This window comes from Nyctereutes procyonoides, unplaced genomic scaffold, assembly GCF_905146905.1.
Source record: "Nyctereutes procyonoides isolate TBG_1078 unplaced genomic scaffold, NYPRO_anot_genome, whole genome shotgun sequence".
Taxonomy (NCBI): Eukaryota; Metazoa; Chordata; class Mammalia; order Carnivora; family Canidae; genus Nyctereutes; species Nyctereutes procyonoides.
The window spans coordinates 46,191,165-46,207,658 of NW_026575140.1; the positions used below are offsets into that span (position 1 = coordinate 46,191,165).

The window sequence follows — 16,494 nt, forward strand, 5'->3', positions numbered from 1 at the left end:
TTCCCACATCCCCTTGAGTATCCCAGGAAAAATAAAACGGCAGAACTGCAACAACAACCACAAAAAAAGTCAAAAGTCAGTAGGTTCCCATTTCAGGGATCAACAGTCTATCCCCGTTCTGCTCATTCCCACCAACATAAGGCATCTGTGTTCTGAGGCAACATAGAGCCTTCTAGGCCTGGTTCCCTACAGGTAGACCAGCGTTGCTAGGCGACCAATTTAACATTCCATGTCTTGGTTCAGCTATACTTCTTAAACTGGCAGATTCTAACTAATCTACTTCAAGGAGTTCCTTCTAGTAGCCAATTAATTTATGACAATGTTTGTTGCCTCTGGACAGGGAAAACGAAGATACTTTCAATCCACAATAGGCAGGTCAATTTCTAGAAAAGCACAAATACATAAATACTCCAGTTCTACCTGTTTCCTTCTGCTTTAGCTTTAAGTTCTTTAAAGAGGATTTTTTTTTAATTTGGAAAAAAAATCTGAAATGCTGCATTGTGATGTATTTGCCTTGATGATGTGCTAACTCAAAATATGCTTACTAATTTAATATGATGTTTTTCAGGATCACACATTTTATACTCAATCATCCTTTTCATTCCCCTCAACCAACAATCATTCCAAACTTTTACCAAATACCAGAGAAAACTTTAAATATTATGATTTTTAGGAAAGAAACACAGTTTATTCTTGTAGGCCTGTAAGAGTATGACAATATATCTTACAAACGGGAATAATTTTGAAAATAAAATGGAGTGTTATTTATAATTCCCTGGGACAAGTTTAAATTAAACTGTCCTAGATATACCCCTATGGCAACTCTGCCAATGGGGAAAAAGCCAAGACAGTGGGTCTTCATGATTTCTGATTAAAAATGAAGTCAAACCACTTATATATGAGATTTGATATAGTTGATCCTCATTCCCTGATTCCAATTGGTGAATTCTTTTACCAACTAAAATGTACTTGTAACCCCCAAATCGATACTTATAGCATTTGTCAGTAATTTGCAGACATGTGCAGAGCGGTGAAAAATTCAAGTCACCCAATGTGCAAGTTCCCAGCTTAAAAAAAAAAAAAAAAAAAAAAAAGATTATTTCGGCTCTAGTACTGCAAACAAGTGTCCTTTTGGAGGACATTTCTTAGTGCCACATTTTTTCCCATTTCACCATTCAAAATGGCCCCCAAGCATAGTTCTGAAGTACAATCTAGTGTTCATAAGTAAAGAAAGGCCACAATGTACATTACAAAGAAACTCCACGTGTTAGATGATCTTTGTCAGGCATGAGTTATAATGTTGTTGGCACTGAGTTGAATGTTAATGAATCAACAATATAGATTAAGTAAAGTGTCTTTAAAACAGAAACATATAAAAACAGGATTATGTATTAATCCATTGATGAAAATGTAAGCAGGACAAAACAAATGAAACAATAGAATCATTAATGAATTAGACTTGATCAAAATTAAAAATTTCTGCTCTCAAAAGACATTGGTAAGAAAATGAAAAGATAAACCACAGACTAGGAAAAAATATTTTTAAAATGTATATGATAAAGGACTAGTTTCCAAACTATATAAAGAACTCTCAAAACTCAATAATAAGAAAAACAACCAACCGATGAAATGGATAAAAGAGGCGGAAGAAGATGGCGCTCACCAGGTTTTTACCTGCACCTACTCAGCTATCTCAGGACCAGCTTGAGGCTGAAGAAAAAGCAAGATCCCAGAGATCAAGAGAGACCTCACTGGTCTCGTCCCGAAGAGAACCTCCTCCATATGGGTACAGGAAAGGCTGGATACCTCGATCATTAGAGGATTTTGGAGATGGAGGTGCTTTTCCAGAGATCCATGTGGCCCAGTATCCACTGGATATGGGACAAAAGAAAAAAATGTCAAATGCATTAGCCATTCAGGTGGATGCTGAAGGAAAAATTAAATATGATGCAATTGCTCGGCAAGGACAGCCAAAAGACAACGTCATTTATAGCAAGTATACTGACCTGGTTCCCAAGGAAGTCATGAATGCAGATGATCCAGATCTGCAAAGACCTGATGAAGAAGCCATTAAAGAGATAACAGAAAAGACAAGAGTAGCCTTAGAAAAATCTGTATCACAGAAGGTTGCTGCGGCCATGTCAGTTCGAGCTGCTGATAAACTGGCTCCTGCTCCGTATATTCGATACACACCATCTCAGCAAGGAGTAGCTTTCAACTCTGGAGCTAAACAGAGAGTTATTCAGATGGTAGAAATGCAGAAAGATCCAATGGAGCCTCCAAGATTCAAGATTAATAAGAAAATTCCCCGAGGACCACCTTCTCCTCCTGCACCTGTCATGCATTCTCCTAGCCGAAAGATGACTGTGAAGGAGCAACAAGAATGGAAGATTCCTCCTTGTATTTCAAACTGGAAAAATGCAAAGGGGTATACAATTCCATTAGACAAACGTCTGGCTGCTGATGGAAGAGGCCTGCAGACAGTTCACATCAATGAGAATTTTGCTAAGCTGGCTGAAGCCCTCTATGTTGCTGATCGGAAAGCTTGTGAAGCTGTAGAAATGCGTGCTCAAGTAGAGAGAAAGATGGCACAAAAAGAAAAGGAGAAACATGAAGAGAAACTTCGAGAAATGGCCCAGAAAGCTAGAGAGAGAAGAGCTGGGATTAAAACCCATGTGGAAAAAGAGGATGGGGAGGCACATGAGAGGGATGAAATCCGGCATGACAGGCGAAAAGAGAGACAGCACGACTGGAATCTTTCCAGGGCAGCTCCTGATAAGAGGTAAAAACTACAGAGAAATGAAAATCGAGATATCAGTGAAGTCATTGCTCTTGGTGTGCCCAATCCGCAGACGTCCAATGAAGTTCAGTAAGACCAAAGGCTCTTCAACCAGTCGAAGGGTATGGACAGTGGTTTTGCGGGTGGAGAAGATGAAATTTACAACATTTATGATCAAGCCTGGAGAGGTGGTAAAGATATGGTACAGAATATTTACAGGCCCAGTAAAAATCTGGACAAGGACATGTATGGTGATGACCTAGAAGCCAGAATAAAGACCAACAGATTTGTTCCCGATAAGGAGTTTTCTGGTTCAGACCGTAGGCAAAGAGGCCGAGAAGGACCAGTTCAGTTTGAGGAAGATCCTTTTGGTTTGGACAAGTTTTTGGAAGAGGCCAAACAGCACAGTGGCTCTAAAAGACCCTCAGACAGCAGCTGCCCCAAGGAACATGAGCATGAAGGCAAGAAGAGGAGGAAGGAATAGATGCACCTCTCTTCAAAGTGAATGAACTTTTATCGATAACCCTAATGATGCAAGTCAGATGGGGAAATACTTTGTAAATGGCCAGGATAAAAACCAAATCTGGGTGTCAGAACCCAGCACTACTTTTTATTATGGGAATAAGGGGGGGATGGAAAATTCTTTGAACTATTTAGTTTTTTTTAAAGAGTGGGTTGTGTTTGTGCTTCTCCTACCTTTTGGCATTTATAGAACATACAGCCCTACACATGAAACTAAGACCACTTCCTTTTGTGTGACATTAGTACTTTGGGGTTAATATTTTGTGTAAGAATGACTGCTGATGAATAAAGTTGCCCCAGCCACAGTGAGTAGAAGGATGTTCACGTACTGGAACTATCCTGACGTTTGCCCCTATTACACTCTGTTTTAATTTGGAGTGGGGAAGTAAGCTCTTCCTCGGTGCAACTATTTGTTTCAAATAAAAACATTTAGACAAAAAAAAAAAGAAATGGATAAAAGATCTCATTTTGATTATCCAGATTCCTGAAAGATTAGTCAATGTTCTCTTATTTTTTATTCTAACTCACTTCAATCCCCTTTCTTCTTTCTTTCTTTCTTTCTTTCTTTTTTTTTTTATCCCCTTTCTATCTCTATTTCTTTTCTGAAACTGTTCTACAGGAAAACTACTGTCAAATCCAATACTTTCTTTTAGTTCTTATCAAATTTAATCTCTGATCATTTGATGCTGGCCATACATTCCTTGTATCTTTCCTTGTCCTTTGGTCAAGATTTCCTGATTCTGACCATCTACTTCTTACCCTTATCATTCTGGATGTGCTCTCTCAGTTTTCTTATTCTAATCTTAGTTTTAATGCTACTGATATGCTGAAATCTTCCAAATTTAGATCTCCAGCCCAAACTTCTCTCCCAGGTTTACCCATGCCTATAACAGCCCTCCAGACAGTTCTTTGTGCACATGTTGTAAGGTCCTCCAAATTAACATGACCAGAACAAAACTTATCACTTCCCCACCACTCCTCCTTTTGTGTATTCAATTAACGTTGTTATCTACTGGGTCAGCAAAAACCATACCAGAGTCACTCTTCATGTTCCTGAATTCTTATCCCCTCCCACACACATGTATTGTTCACTGCACAACTCCAGGGGTCGCCATTCCCTGACTAGTCACAATGGCCTATCTAATCTTCCTCCGTATAGCTCTCACTTTTGTTTCTTCCTCTCAGTTCTTGCTGCCTCTGCTTTGCTTTGGACCTTCATGAGCTTTTGATTTTCTTTCTTTTTTTTTTTTCTTAAAGATGTTATTTATTTATTTGACAGAGAAAGAGAGAGAGCACAAGCAGGGGGAGCGGGAGGCAGAGGCAGAGGGAGAAGCAGGCAGAAGCAGGGAGCCCTGCTGTGTGACTTCACCCCAGGACCCTGGGATCATGACCTGAGCTAAAGGCAGATGCTTAACCAACTGAGCGATTCAGGTGCCCCCAGCTTTGGGGTTTTAATAGCCTTTTAACTGGGCTCTTCATCTTCATTTAATTCTCCACCCAATAATTAGAATTATCTTTTAAAAGTCCAATCTGATTATGTTATTTCTTTGTTTACCAATCTTGGCTATCTCTAACTGACTTCAAGACAAAGGTTTAAGCTACTTGGCAGGAATACAAAGCCCAGTGATTACATTCTGCCACTGACCTTAATTTTCCAGCTCACACCCTATTCCCTTCAACCTGGAGAAATAACTAATCAGTCCTAAAACATCTCTATTACTTGCACATTCTGTTCTTGTATGGGAAATGTTTCCCACACAGTCTCTTTCACAGCCTTGAAAATTGTTATTAATCATTCAAACCCAGTTGACAGTCCTTTCTTCTGTGTGGTCTTCAAAGACACTCTTATTCCTATATTCTAAAAGTTCTCAACCCTGACTCTTCATTATAACCACGTGGAATTAAAAAATAACGATGCCCAGACTTCACAGAAATTCTAATTTTCATTGTCTAGAATAAATCTGAGCATAGAAATATTTCCAATATTTCCCCAGACTATTCTAATGTACTAGTTACCAAAAATATAAAAATTTAAAAGGTCAGATGGAGTTTCTGGCTTTAAGAAGTTTATTGCAACAAGTAACTGTCATTTATGATAAAAAGGAATACATGGAGTGAAAAGATATTCATGTAGAAGTAATAGAGGACGTGGGAGGAGAAAGTATGCCAGGGAAAGCCCCTGGTGATGCCTACTATAAATGTACCAAATATTTGGTAATTTTTTATTTGCTTGTAGAATCCTGTTAAAGCCTGAGTGATAGTTCAACTGATCCGCAAATTAAATCACTTTAAACAATACAGCAAAAGAGCTGTTCAGTAAGTAATCACCTTTGTATCTTTTATGCCCAGAACAATACCTGACACATATTAGATACTCAAAATTTCTTGGTAAATAAATGAATGGTCAGCAGTAGCATTTAAACTGTCTTAAGAAATTGGTTTATAATAGACATCAATGTTAATTGCAAATTAAAACTAAGCGTTATCGTTTTGTATATTATGGTATTATATTTTGATAGGCAGAGTCGATATATATGTTCTACTTCTTGAATGAGACAGACCATTTTAAAATAAACTGAGAAAAAAAAGTACTGACAAAGCAGTTCACTTTCAGTAATCTGGGTTTTCCCAAATAGTGACATGAGAGCCAGTCATTTTGAATTGGACAGTTTTTGAGTTCCTCTTCAAGAATCTGAAATGTAGGTCAGGGCTTTGCTGACATTTCCATTTGCCTCGTTGCTGAAAATCTAAAGTGATTATTGACAAGCGGGCAGCAGGGAAAGAGGACATGACAGGCAACAAGGTAGCAGCCTGACTCTGAAGAGGAATTTTGTGCTTCCAACAAGTTGAGAGGTAAAGAGACAATGATCACCCAAATACTCAAAAACAGCTATATTTTTTTTTTGGAAATACTTGGGCCAGGTTATTTTTTCTTGTAAGTTCTTGTGATATTTCATATAGTGGTTACTGATGAAAGTTGGATCTAAAATATTGTCTGACATCGTGTCACTTTAAATAATAATTATTGCATATATTCTATTGGGGGAGTATTTAACTTCTAACCAGGAGCATTTTAGGCCTTGTTGTGCCTCTTATTTATAAAGAGAAGACCTAATATTGCTAACAAATTATGAAAGGGATTCCTATATTCACGGGGGCCATGGGGACCCCAGTTTTTAGAAATGTTATCAGATATGTTATGCTATATGACAAGTCATGATTTTGTTTTGTTGTTTTATATGAAAGGCTCGGGCCTTATTAAACAGCTAAAAATGACTTAATAATGTTGATTATTGAGTAACTGAATTATTCAATAATGTAAATAACCAACTAAATAATGCAACTCTAGTTGTAAACTAATAGCAATATTGTTTGGAATTTATATAATGTGTTTTTTTTAGCTGTCTACAGATGAAAAGGGTTTGTTTGTTTTTTTTTTCTAAGTTTAACTGGTGAGAGCACATATGCCTTTGTCTCACCTCATCTTTCTTCATTTTGGGTGCTTTCTTTCTGGAAGTTCTGCAATTTTTGGCTTTTCCCAAGTTTAACTCATCAAAGACTGATATTTTTGGAGCTTCATAGGTACAGAAATCTGGCCGGGGGAATTTATCATCAGGAGTTAGAGCAGAAATTTCTGATGAGAGAGACCAGATCAGAAGAAAGTACATTTTATCAAGGGTCAAAATGTCCTACTAAGGTAAGTCAGAGTGACTTTTGAAGGGTATAAAAGACCATTTTATCATACTTCCTCACACACCACTGACTTTTCTTTGCCCTGTTTCCTCCTCCCTTCTGTTCTCTCTTTTCTTCCTCTTTTTTCCTTCCTTCCCACCTTCCTTCTTTTCTTCCTATTGAAATGTTCTCATCAAAGGCAATAATAACTGTTAGAAAAAAATGTAATGCCTTTTTATTATTGTTATTTCATTAAAATACTACAACTTAAACATTTTTCATATTTTTTTTCCTAGAGGGCAACATAGAACTTTTTCCTGCTTTCAGGCATGAATCAGATCACAATTCAATGGGATGTGGTAATAGCTCTTTACATATTCTTCAACTGGTGTCATGGAGGTATAGTATTTTTAGTACCTATTGCTATCCTTTATTTTTTAAAAAAATCTTGAGTGTTATTTTTAGGGCATTGTGTTAGAATCTTTGAAGAATCAAATATTATTAGATTGGGAAAAACTATATGCACATAAAAATTATGTGCATAAAAATTATGTGCATGAATGAAATAAAAGAGTCCAACCTCCCTCCTAACAGCAGGATTCTTTTTTCAAGTATCCCTAATGAACAAATCTCTAACTCATATATGAACATTTCTATGAAGAAGCTTATTATTCTGAGTTGGCACGTTCTATCTTTGAACTGTTATATAACTGTTACATGACAATCCAACAAACATTTAAATTTAATTCAACTCCACAAACCGTTTGTTGACAGTTACTATGTATCAGGCACTGTGCTAAGCCTTTTATTCCTCACAACTTGTGCAACAATCGTGCTATTATTATTCCCATCTTATAATTCACACAAACATCTGGCACTTACATTACAGATACAGGCATAAGCAGCTTTGAGGAATCGTCAGAAATTCAGGCAGGATAGCTGTTGGCATTTGAGAATTTCTACTGGGGCTTTGTGTCCTGGGCAGGTGGTAGAAATTCATTTACTCGGAGACAAGCGACAACAAGGTAGGGTTTTAGACCTTGAGGAATGCTTTGCAAATCATGCAAGTTACTTGGAATGATGACAAAAGGAAAACTGGATTCTGTAGATTGGAACACAGTTGTAATGGAGATATAGAGGTGGCCCTATCATCAGAACTAGAATAACCACCAGCAGGATATCAGACACTCCCAGAGTCAAATTGACAGCAATCCAAGGAGATTTTTTTTTAATAGATGTTACTTATTTATTTATGAGAGACAGAGAGAGAGAGAGAGGCAGACTAAGGCAGAGGGAGAAGCAGGCTCCATGCAGGGGAGCCTGATGCGGGACAGATCCCATGACCCCGGGGTCACGACTTGAGCCAAAGGCAGACACTCAACTGCTGACTCACCCAGGCATCCCTGTCCAGGGAGATTTAGAAGAAATAAGACACTAGCTAACTTTTTCTGACTTCTTAAAATATGCAAATGATAAGTAGGATTTCTGTTTATGTATTCAAGTAATTAATATAATATAGGGTTGAGAAATAAGTCAAGGGGATCCCTGGGTGGCTCAGCGGTTTAGCGCTGCCTTCAGCCCAGGGCGTGATCCTGGAGTCCTGGGATCGAGTCCCATACCGGGCTCCCTGCATGGGGCCTGCTGCTTCTCCCTCTGCCTGTGTCTCTGCCAGTCTCTCTCTCTCTATCTGTCTCTCATGAATAAATAAAAAAAATCATAAAAAAAGAGAAAGAAATAAGTCAAGCCCCCCCTGATATGTTATTAGAGACCCTCAAACTGTCCATTAGAAATTATTTTATATATTGTTCAATCTATGAATAGTTTCAATATCATGCACACTACATTTTTTCCAAGTTTCCTATTAGCATGTTATGTTCCCCCTTTGCAATAGCTCTGCTGAAATTAAAAACAAAAATTAACATCCCTTGGACCAATCTACTATCCCTATTTTAAAAAGATGTTAACATATTTTTGTATAACTTATTCTTACACAATCTGTGTCCTCACCAATTACTGATTTTTTTTTTTTAGGTATTGAGAAATCACTGACTTACTAATTCATTCCTGAATGTTGTAAAGCTCAGTGGTTCAAAATTTCTAGGGTTCTTCTTTATTTTATTTTTGAAAACCAAGACAACGTTTGTCTAAATCTGAAGTCTTCTGACATTTTTAAACATTTCCTATGTATTTTCAAACACTCCCCATGATAATTCCATGACAGTATTGACATATTTTTTAAAAGGTCCTGGAGATGCAGTTTGTCGGAACCTGAATTTTTTACCTTATTTAAAGCAGTCAGGTGCTTTCTTAAAACTTCCTTTTCATGCCTTTGGCTTCAATTTCCTGCTAATAATGATGGAATTATTTTTATCACTACTTGAACATTTAAGTATTCATGATTTATACATAAATGTTCATTGTGTACATGGAAATATTCAATTACATTTGTATTACAAAACGAATTAATTCTTTAAGATTATGGTCCAAAGATAAGGACCTCTTAAAATCAAATACTTATCTTTTTCACTATTTTGATAAGATTTTAAGGTATTTTAATGCAAGTATTTCCAGAAAAAGACAATAATAAATTTTCCTTGATGTGAATTTAATTTAACTGATACTCCATTGCACTCTCATTTGAGTTTTTGAAAATGACTTTATTATTTTGGGTTATAAAAGTAATACATTGTTAACCATATAATTTTTAAAAACAGAAGTATGCAATTAAAAATTTAAAAATTAGTCTAGGGCAGCCCCGGTGGCACAGCGGTTTAGCGCCGCCTGCAGCCCAGGGCATGATCCTGGAGACCCTGTATCGCGTCCCACGGCTGGCTCTCTGTATGATGCCTGCTTGCTTCTCCCTCTGCCTGTGTCTCTGCCTCTCTCTCTCTGTCTCTATAAATAAATAAATAAATAAATAAATAAATAAATAAATAAATAAATAAATAAATAAAAATTAGTCTAACCCACAGAGATTATCATTGTTAATATCTTAGGGCATTTCTTTTATCCATTCATCTATTTATTTCTGATATTGAGCCCATATTAAATATCTTGTTCTGCAATTGCTTTTTAACAAAATATATTCTGAACATTTTCCTGTATTATTAAATTAATGATGAATTTTAAGTGATTTTTGTTATTAGTAAAAAATTAGTAATTAGTAAAAATTAGTAATTTTTGTCATTCATTAAACTCATAAATTTATTTTAAGATTTTTTTTATTTATTTGAGAGAGAGGGAGGGAGAGCACAAGCAGGGGGGAAAGGCAGAGGGAGAGGGAGGAGTAAATTCCACACTAAGCAGAGAGTCTGACTTGAGGCTCAGTTCTGGGACCCTGAGATCATAACCGGAGCTAAAGGCAGACTCTTAATCAATTGAGCCACCCAGGTGCCCCTAAATGTATAATTTTCTGATAAAAGTAGCCATTATCCACAATAGAACAATGAAAGATTGATTGAATAGCTAGAAAATGGGGTTTGGATTCTGTAGTGCCAAGTGCTATTTGTGATCTTACTTTTGAAAAAAGGCATAGCCTTATAATGTCTCAGTTCTCTAAAACAGGAGAGTAATTATATCTGAACTCTAGACAGAGTAGCTTAAAGGCTAACTCTAGTTTTGTACTATGTTGCCAAGCATCAAAGGAAGTATGGTAAAAGTACATTATAATAAACAAATCCGTTAAAAGACAGTCCTAAAACTTCTAGTGGCAATCATTTAGTGAATAGGAAAGAATAAAATTTAAATGCAACAGCTTATCTTTTGAATCTCTTATTTTAATGGTTTACATGGAATTTAAAATTTTTTATCTATTCGTTTCCAGGAATTACGAATATAAACTGCTCTGGCCACATCTGGGTAGAACCAGCCACAATTTTTAAGATGGGTATGAATATCTCTATATATTGCCAAGCAGCAATTAAGAATTGCCAACCAAGGAAACTTTATTTTTATAAAAATGGCATCAAAGAAAGATTTCAAATCACAAGAATTAATAAAACAACAGCTCGGCTTTGGTATAGCAACTTTCTGGAGCCACATGCCTCTATATACTGTACTGCTGAATGTCCTGGATATTTTCAAGAGACACTGATATGTGGAAAAGACATTTCTTCTGGATGTAAGTGTTGAGGTACATTCAAAATTCAAATGAAAGCTAACCTAGCAATTAACTAGCCTAAAATCCTGTCTAGAAATAGAGATAAATTAATATAGTTTACTTCTTATTTTAGTTGAATATAGAAACTACAAACTCAAATACTTCCAGGGGCCAGGTTGAGAAGATAGGAATCAAGGAAGCTGGTAGGAGGTGTGCAGAGAAGAAAGCACATAGTTGGTCTATTGGATCCACTGGGGACAGCCACTGCCCAGCTGCATCATTTATGAGGATCCTGTATTCCTAAATCTTTTGACTCTTTGAAAGAAGATAGAAACACAAATTTTCATTGTGATCTCTAAAAATTTTTAAGTGTTGCTGATGCATTCTTAAAATTTTAACACTAGCCTGTCCAAACACAGCATACACAAAGGGCAGCATCCTCAGATTTTAAGTGTTGTTCTTTTCATCTGCTTTACGCTTATGTTTTTTGTTTATTCGCTTTAAAACTGATATCATCAACCTTGAAGCAGATCCCATCAAGAAGTTTTGAGGCTAAGATTTAGGAAGAAAAAATAGTTGCAAAACTAGCATTATGTTCCTGCTATACCTCTTATAAGCTGTGTGACCTTGGGCCAGTTAACCACGTGTGTGAACCTTGATGCCATGTCTATAAAATGAGGCCAGTTATACCAGCTTTAGTAAGCACCAAATTTTAATAAACTATTTGAAAGCATATGACACACTTTAAAGTGCTATGCCAGTGTTCCCAAACCCTTAAAATTACGTGCTTTTGATAAAACATGAGGAGATTCTGATATAGTTCCCTGCTCCTACTCCCACTGCACCAAATGTGAATCACTGTTACTGTAATTATTATGAAAAAAATTAATCACATTCATCTTAAAAATACTTGCTAAATTCAATTTGTATTTATGATATTCTGAAGATGTGTAAGTTATTATAGTAATATGAGGTGACTTGTATAATTATATACTTAATTCTTGATTCTACTGTTATGAGAAGTAGATCAATAAATTCAGCACTGTTTTAACCCAGAGATTCATTCCCTAGAGCACCTGGACCCAATTTCAGTGAAGAAAGATAGAGGGGTTGGAATCTTTGTCATGTTCCCTTCCTCTATACCTCTTAACAATCAAATTTGATTTCTTAGTCTTCCTCATCTCCAGACCTTATGTAGCAAGAGCAAGACCACCTGGTGGTAACCACTTGCCCCTAGAATGGACACCTGAAAAGCAAGAGGCTTCCTTCTTCTAAATAAGGCCATTGTCCTACTTAATTCAGGGAACTTGATCTTGCATGAGTTTCAAAAGAAAAAAGAGCTATGGCAGGTGGTAGAGGTAAATCGAGGAAGGAAAATAGTAAGTTTTGGGGTGAAGGAATAAAGTTGGCAAACTCATGCCTTAAATTGATAATAACATACTAAACTTGCCCCAAATTATAAGAAATGAAGCCACAGGCAGGTATCTTATCTGATGTTTAAGGACTGCTTAGCTTGTCCACATCCTCAGGAAACATAAACAATAGTTCGTGCTTAAATATTTTACTATTTATATTTTGTGGGTAGGGGTAGGGGGTTACGAGAAGGTACAATTTCTTTGGAGGGGAAATAAGCAACTTTCACAGTTATGGAAGATTGGTTTTTAATTTAAGCCAGAGGAGGCAAAAGATGTATGGCCTCTTTCCTTGTGTTGCAATTTGAGTGACAAATTATCTCCAAAAGCTCTTCCAGTGTTGGCTGAGGGCCTCTGCCCATGAACACAACCACCAGGCCATGTTTAGAGTCAGAGAATGGCTTTTGCTCCCTTCTGGGACAATATCATAGAAGACTTTAGATTTTCTGCTGCTGGCTGCTTAGAAAGAACATCACTCTTTCCATTTATTTACTTTGTGAGTTGTAACTCCTTACCTAGGTTTCTGGTTATGAGTGTGAAATTGTAACTGCCAGGAAAGAATTTACTCTAACTCTTAGACTCAAGAACCCATGTGTTCTTGGGCTCTGCATTCTTAGCAAACAAAACTTCCTATTTAAGTAGGTCAAAAAAAGATTTTTGAGGGTTTTTGTGGTACTCTAGAAATCACATTGCTTTCACTGGGTTACTTTGATCACAGGATATTTGTCCTGTGAACTTTACTATGTTAACTTATATCAACGTTTTGAATAAAATGATGATGTGGTTTTTTTTAGACTGGAAACAAATCATAAAAGAGAGAGAAAATAAATGAGTCAGCGCTTTCCCTGAAAAGAAATCCAAATATATATAAAATCTTCTGTACTTTAATATGTAATTTATGAAATATAAACTATTATTATCTAAATTTCCATTTTTAGCCATCATTTTAAACACTTCTTAGAATCTCACATGTGAATGAATGCACACATATTATGAGAAGTTTGTTTCATACCAATCATGGGGTAAAATAAGATTTCTTTATTCATTCAAAAATACCAAATTAAAATATACCATACATGGAGCAGTCTGTTTCCACTTAACCATTTATTTAAAAGTTTAAATATCTTTGACTTAAATTTTAACCATTTTTGATCTCTACCTATTGTGAACAAAGCAGATTTTTTTTTTATCCAATAAAAGTCCCTGGATATTTGTCTTTAACATTACTATCTAGTATCATTACCGACACAATAGGCTGGCCTATGCTCTCCATGAGGAAGGAATTGCTGTGATCATTGCCAGAAGCATTGTGTGCCTCTGTTATTTTAAATTCTCCTCATTATTATTTTATTAATCAAGCCAATCTAATTATGAGATAAACTTTACTGAGTGTTTGCCATGCACCAAAAACATGTTAAATGCTAGAAACTCAAAGAAGACAGACTCTATCTTCAAGAAACTCTCAGTAGAAAATGATCCTTGGTTAGACTCTAAATTAATAAGAAATCTGGCCTGTGATTAGTAAGTGCTCCAATAATGGGGGCAAGGGATGGGATTAGGAGGAACAAGCAAAAACATAAGCCTCATCTGTGTATACTTCAGGGTATTCCCTGATACCTGGCTGTATGGTCAGTTTCTATCCTTGACAGTGGATAGATTGGCAATGTGATTAACAGCCCGGTCTTACTCTCATATCCGTAATCACACTCCCATCTTTACAAACTTCACATTAACAAATACTGAGCTTATTTGCACCTGTGTATATAACCTATTTGATCTTTTGCAAACTTAACTAACCACCAGGTATTTATAACCCTGAGCATTCACTTTATATAGAATACTGTGGAATAACATAGCCCAAAAGATTGACCAATGTCTTTTATGGCCAAATCAATGGTATTCTGTCTAAAACCAGAGGGGAAAAATAACTCCAGCACAAATCATTGTAATCAGTGAGGGACCACAACTCAATCAATATTCAAAATGACTTAAATTTATGTTTCTTAACCTACCTCCTTTAAGACTCACATAAAACTTTCTTTTCACATATTTGAAGTCCAGTTTCTTCCCATTATAATTCAATGCTACAATTTACCAAAATGTTTTAAAATACTTTAGTATGTTCTTACTGCTTGAAATCATTTTTTTTTGCTTGAAATCATTTTTTTAATTGTAAAATCAAATTGCATACAACATAGGAAGTTTTTAAAAATTAAGACTAGCAAAAAGGAAACACCCATCATCTCTATAATCCTATAATCTCACTACTAACAATCCCTCTTTAATAATTTGAGCTATGGGACACCTGGGTGGCTCAGCAGTTGAGCATCTGCCTTTGGCTCAGGGCGTGATCCCAGGACCTTGGACCAAGTCCCACATCGGGCTCCTGGTATGGAGCCTGTTTCTCCATCTGCCTGTGTCTCTGCCTCTCTCTCTCTCTCTCTCTCTCTGTGTGTGTGTGTGTGTGCCTCTCATGAATAAGTAAAATCTTTAAAAAATAATAATAATAATTTTAACTATATCTTTCAGGTTTTAGTTTCTCTCTCCTTCCCCTTTCTCCTTCTCTTTCCTCCTCCCCAACCCCTCTCCCTCTCTCTGTCTGTCTCTCTTTGAAATTATATCACTACAGTATGCTATTTTGCAAAATGCATTTTTCACTTTATCCTATAGCTAGAATTTCCTTAATTAACATATTTCTAGTGCTTTCCAGAGACCAGACACTAGATTATCACCTGCAACTTTGTTTTTGGATACATTTTAGGAGTGTTTGATAGTTTACTTAACTGATTTTGGGGCATTAGGTTGTTTCCAATTTATTCATTACTATAAACAATATTTTAAGAGGCACACACTTGGAGTGCCTAGATAGCTTAGTCAGATAGTGATCGACTTTTGGCTTTGGCTCAGGTCATGATCTTGGGGTTGTGAGATCGAGCCCTGGGCTTGGGGCTCCTCGTTCAGTGGGGAGTCTACTTGAGATTCTCTTTCTCCCTCTCTCTGCCCCTCCCCACCACGCACACTCTCTGTTTCTCTAAAATAAATTTAAAAAAAATCTTAAAAAAAGAAAGAGGCACACACTTTTAGCCAAATATTTTTGTATATCTTTGAACATTTCATTAAAGATGGATTCCTAGGTGTAAAATTGTGGGGTTGCAAGATATTGCTCTTGCTTTTAAAAACTGTGATATATAGGGCATTGGGATGGCTCAGTCGGTTAAGTGTCTGCCTTCAGCTCAGGTCATGAACCAGAATCCTGGGATCGAGTCCTGCATCCAGCTCCCCACTCTGAAGGAAGTCTGTCTCTCCCTCTGCCCCTGACTCCCTCTCTTTCTGTGTAGCTCATGAATAAATAAAACCTTTAAAAAATGAAAACAAAAAGCAAAACTCCCCAAAACTGTGATATGTAAAGTGTTCTCCATAAGGGTTGTACCAGTTTGTACTCTCACCAACAGGGGTATTAGAGGATTTCCCTGAATCCATTGTAACACTGTGGTTTACTATATTTCAAAATCCTTGCCAATTTTATAGGTCTAAACGATATCTATTACTGTTTCAATCTGCAATGAGAAAAATTTTTCACATATTTATTTTTATTTTACAAGTAAGATTCTTGGTGGATGATTTGCAAGTGAAGTGCAGGAATATGTTTGTATTTAAGATAAATCTTTAAGAGTGCCTGGGTGCTCAGTTGGTTAGTCAACTGACTCTTGATCTCAGCTCAGGTATTGATCTCAGGGTAGTGAGTTCAAGCTCCAGGTGGGCTTCATGCTGGGCATGGAACCTACTTTAAAAAAAAAAAGAAGATAAATCTTAGGTATAACTTCACATACACAGATGTATACACTTTATTCTTCTTGAACCCCCATTCTTCCATTTTTCTTGTTATTTGCTGTGCACGTAGGGACAAGTTGAGAGAGCCATACCTGAAAAGTGACATGATAAACACTCTATATTTCTATACTTTTATCTTGATCTTGGTCATTTATTATTGGGTGATGTAACTGAAAATT

At 36.4% G+C, this 16,494-nt stretch overlaps 3 protein-coding genes across 5 annotated transcripts in view; 2 read left to right on the forward strand and 1 right to left on the reverse strand.

The window, feature by feature from the left end:
• Positions 1 to 1,652: 1,652 nt before the first annotated feature.
• LOC129497366 (SNW domain-containing protein 1-like) lies at positions 1,653 to 3,636 on the forward strand. The gene is given in 1 exon segment (XM_055306206.1): positions 1,653 to 3,636. A coding segment is annotated over 1 exon segment (1,611 nt). The 3' UTR covers positions 3,264 to 3,636.
• A 3,322-nt stretch (positions 3,637 to 6,958) lies between these two features.
• The window catches only part of IL23R (interleukin 23 receptor), a 60,672-nt gene continuing 51,136 nt past the window's right edge, over positions 6,959 to 16,494 (forward strand). The window contains exons 1-3 of the mRNA XM_055306253.1: positions 6,959 to 6,998; positions 7,270 to 7,372; positions 10,797 to 11,093. Coding sequence (XP_055162228.1) covers positions 7,303 to 7,372; positions 10,797 to 11,093 — 367 coding nt within the window. The 5' untranslated portion in view covers positions 6,959 to 6,998; positions 7,270 to 7,302. The remainder of the gene's footprint in view (positions 6,999 to 7,269; positions 7,373 to 10,796; positions 11,094 to 16,494) is intronic.
• The window catches only part of LOC129497394 (ESX-1 secretion-associated protein EspI-like), a 97,564-nt gene continuing 90,912 nt past the window's right edge, over positions 9,843 to 16,494 (reverse strand). The window contains exon 3 of one of the 3 annotated variants that reach the window (XM_055306254.1): positions 9,843 to 9,868. Coding sequence is in view for 2 of the 3 variants with exons in the window: in XM_055306255.1 (XP_055162230.1) it covers positions 16,181 to 16,268 (88 nt within the window). In the remaining variant the exon portion in view is untranslated. Of the gene's footprint in view, positions 9,869 to 16,117; positions 16,269 to 16,494 lie in introns of those variants that run through there. The other 2 variants (XM_055306256.1, XM_055306255.1) reach the window with 2 other exon arrangements.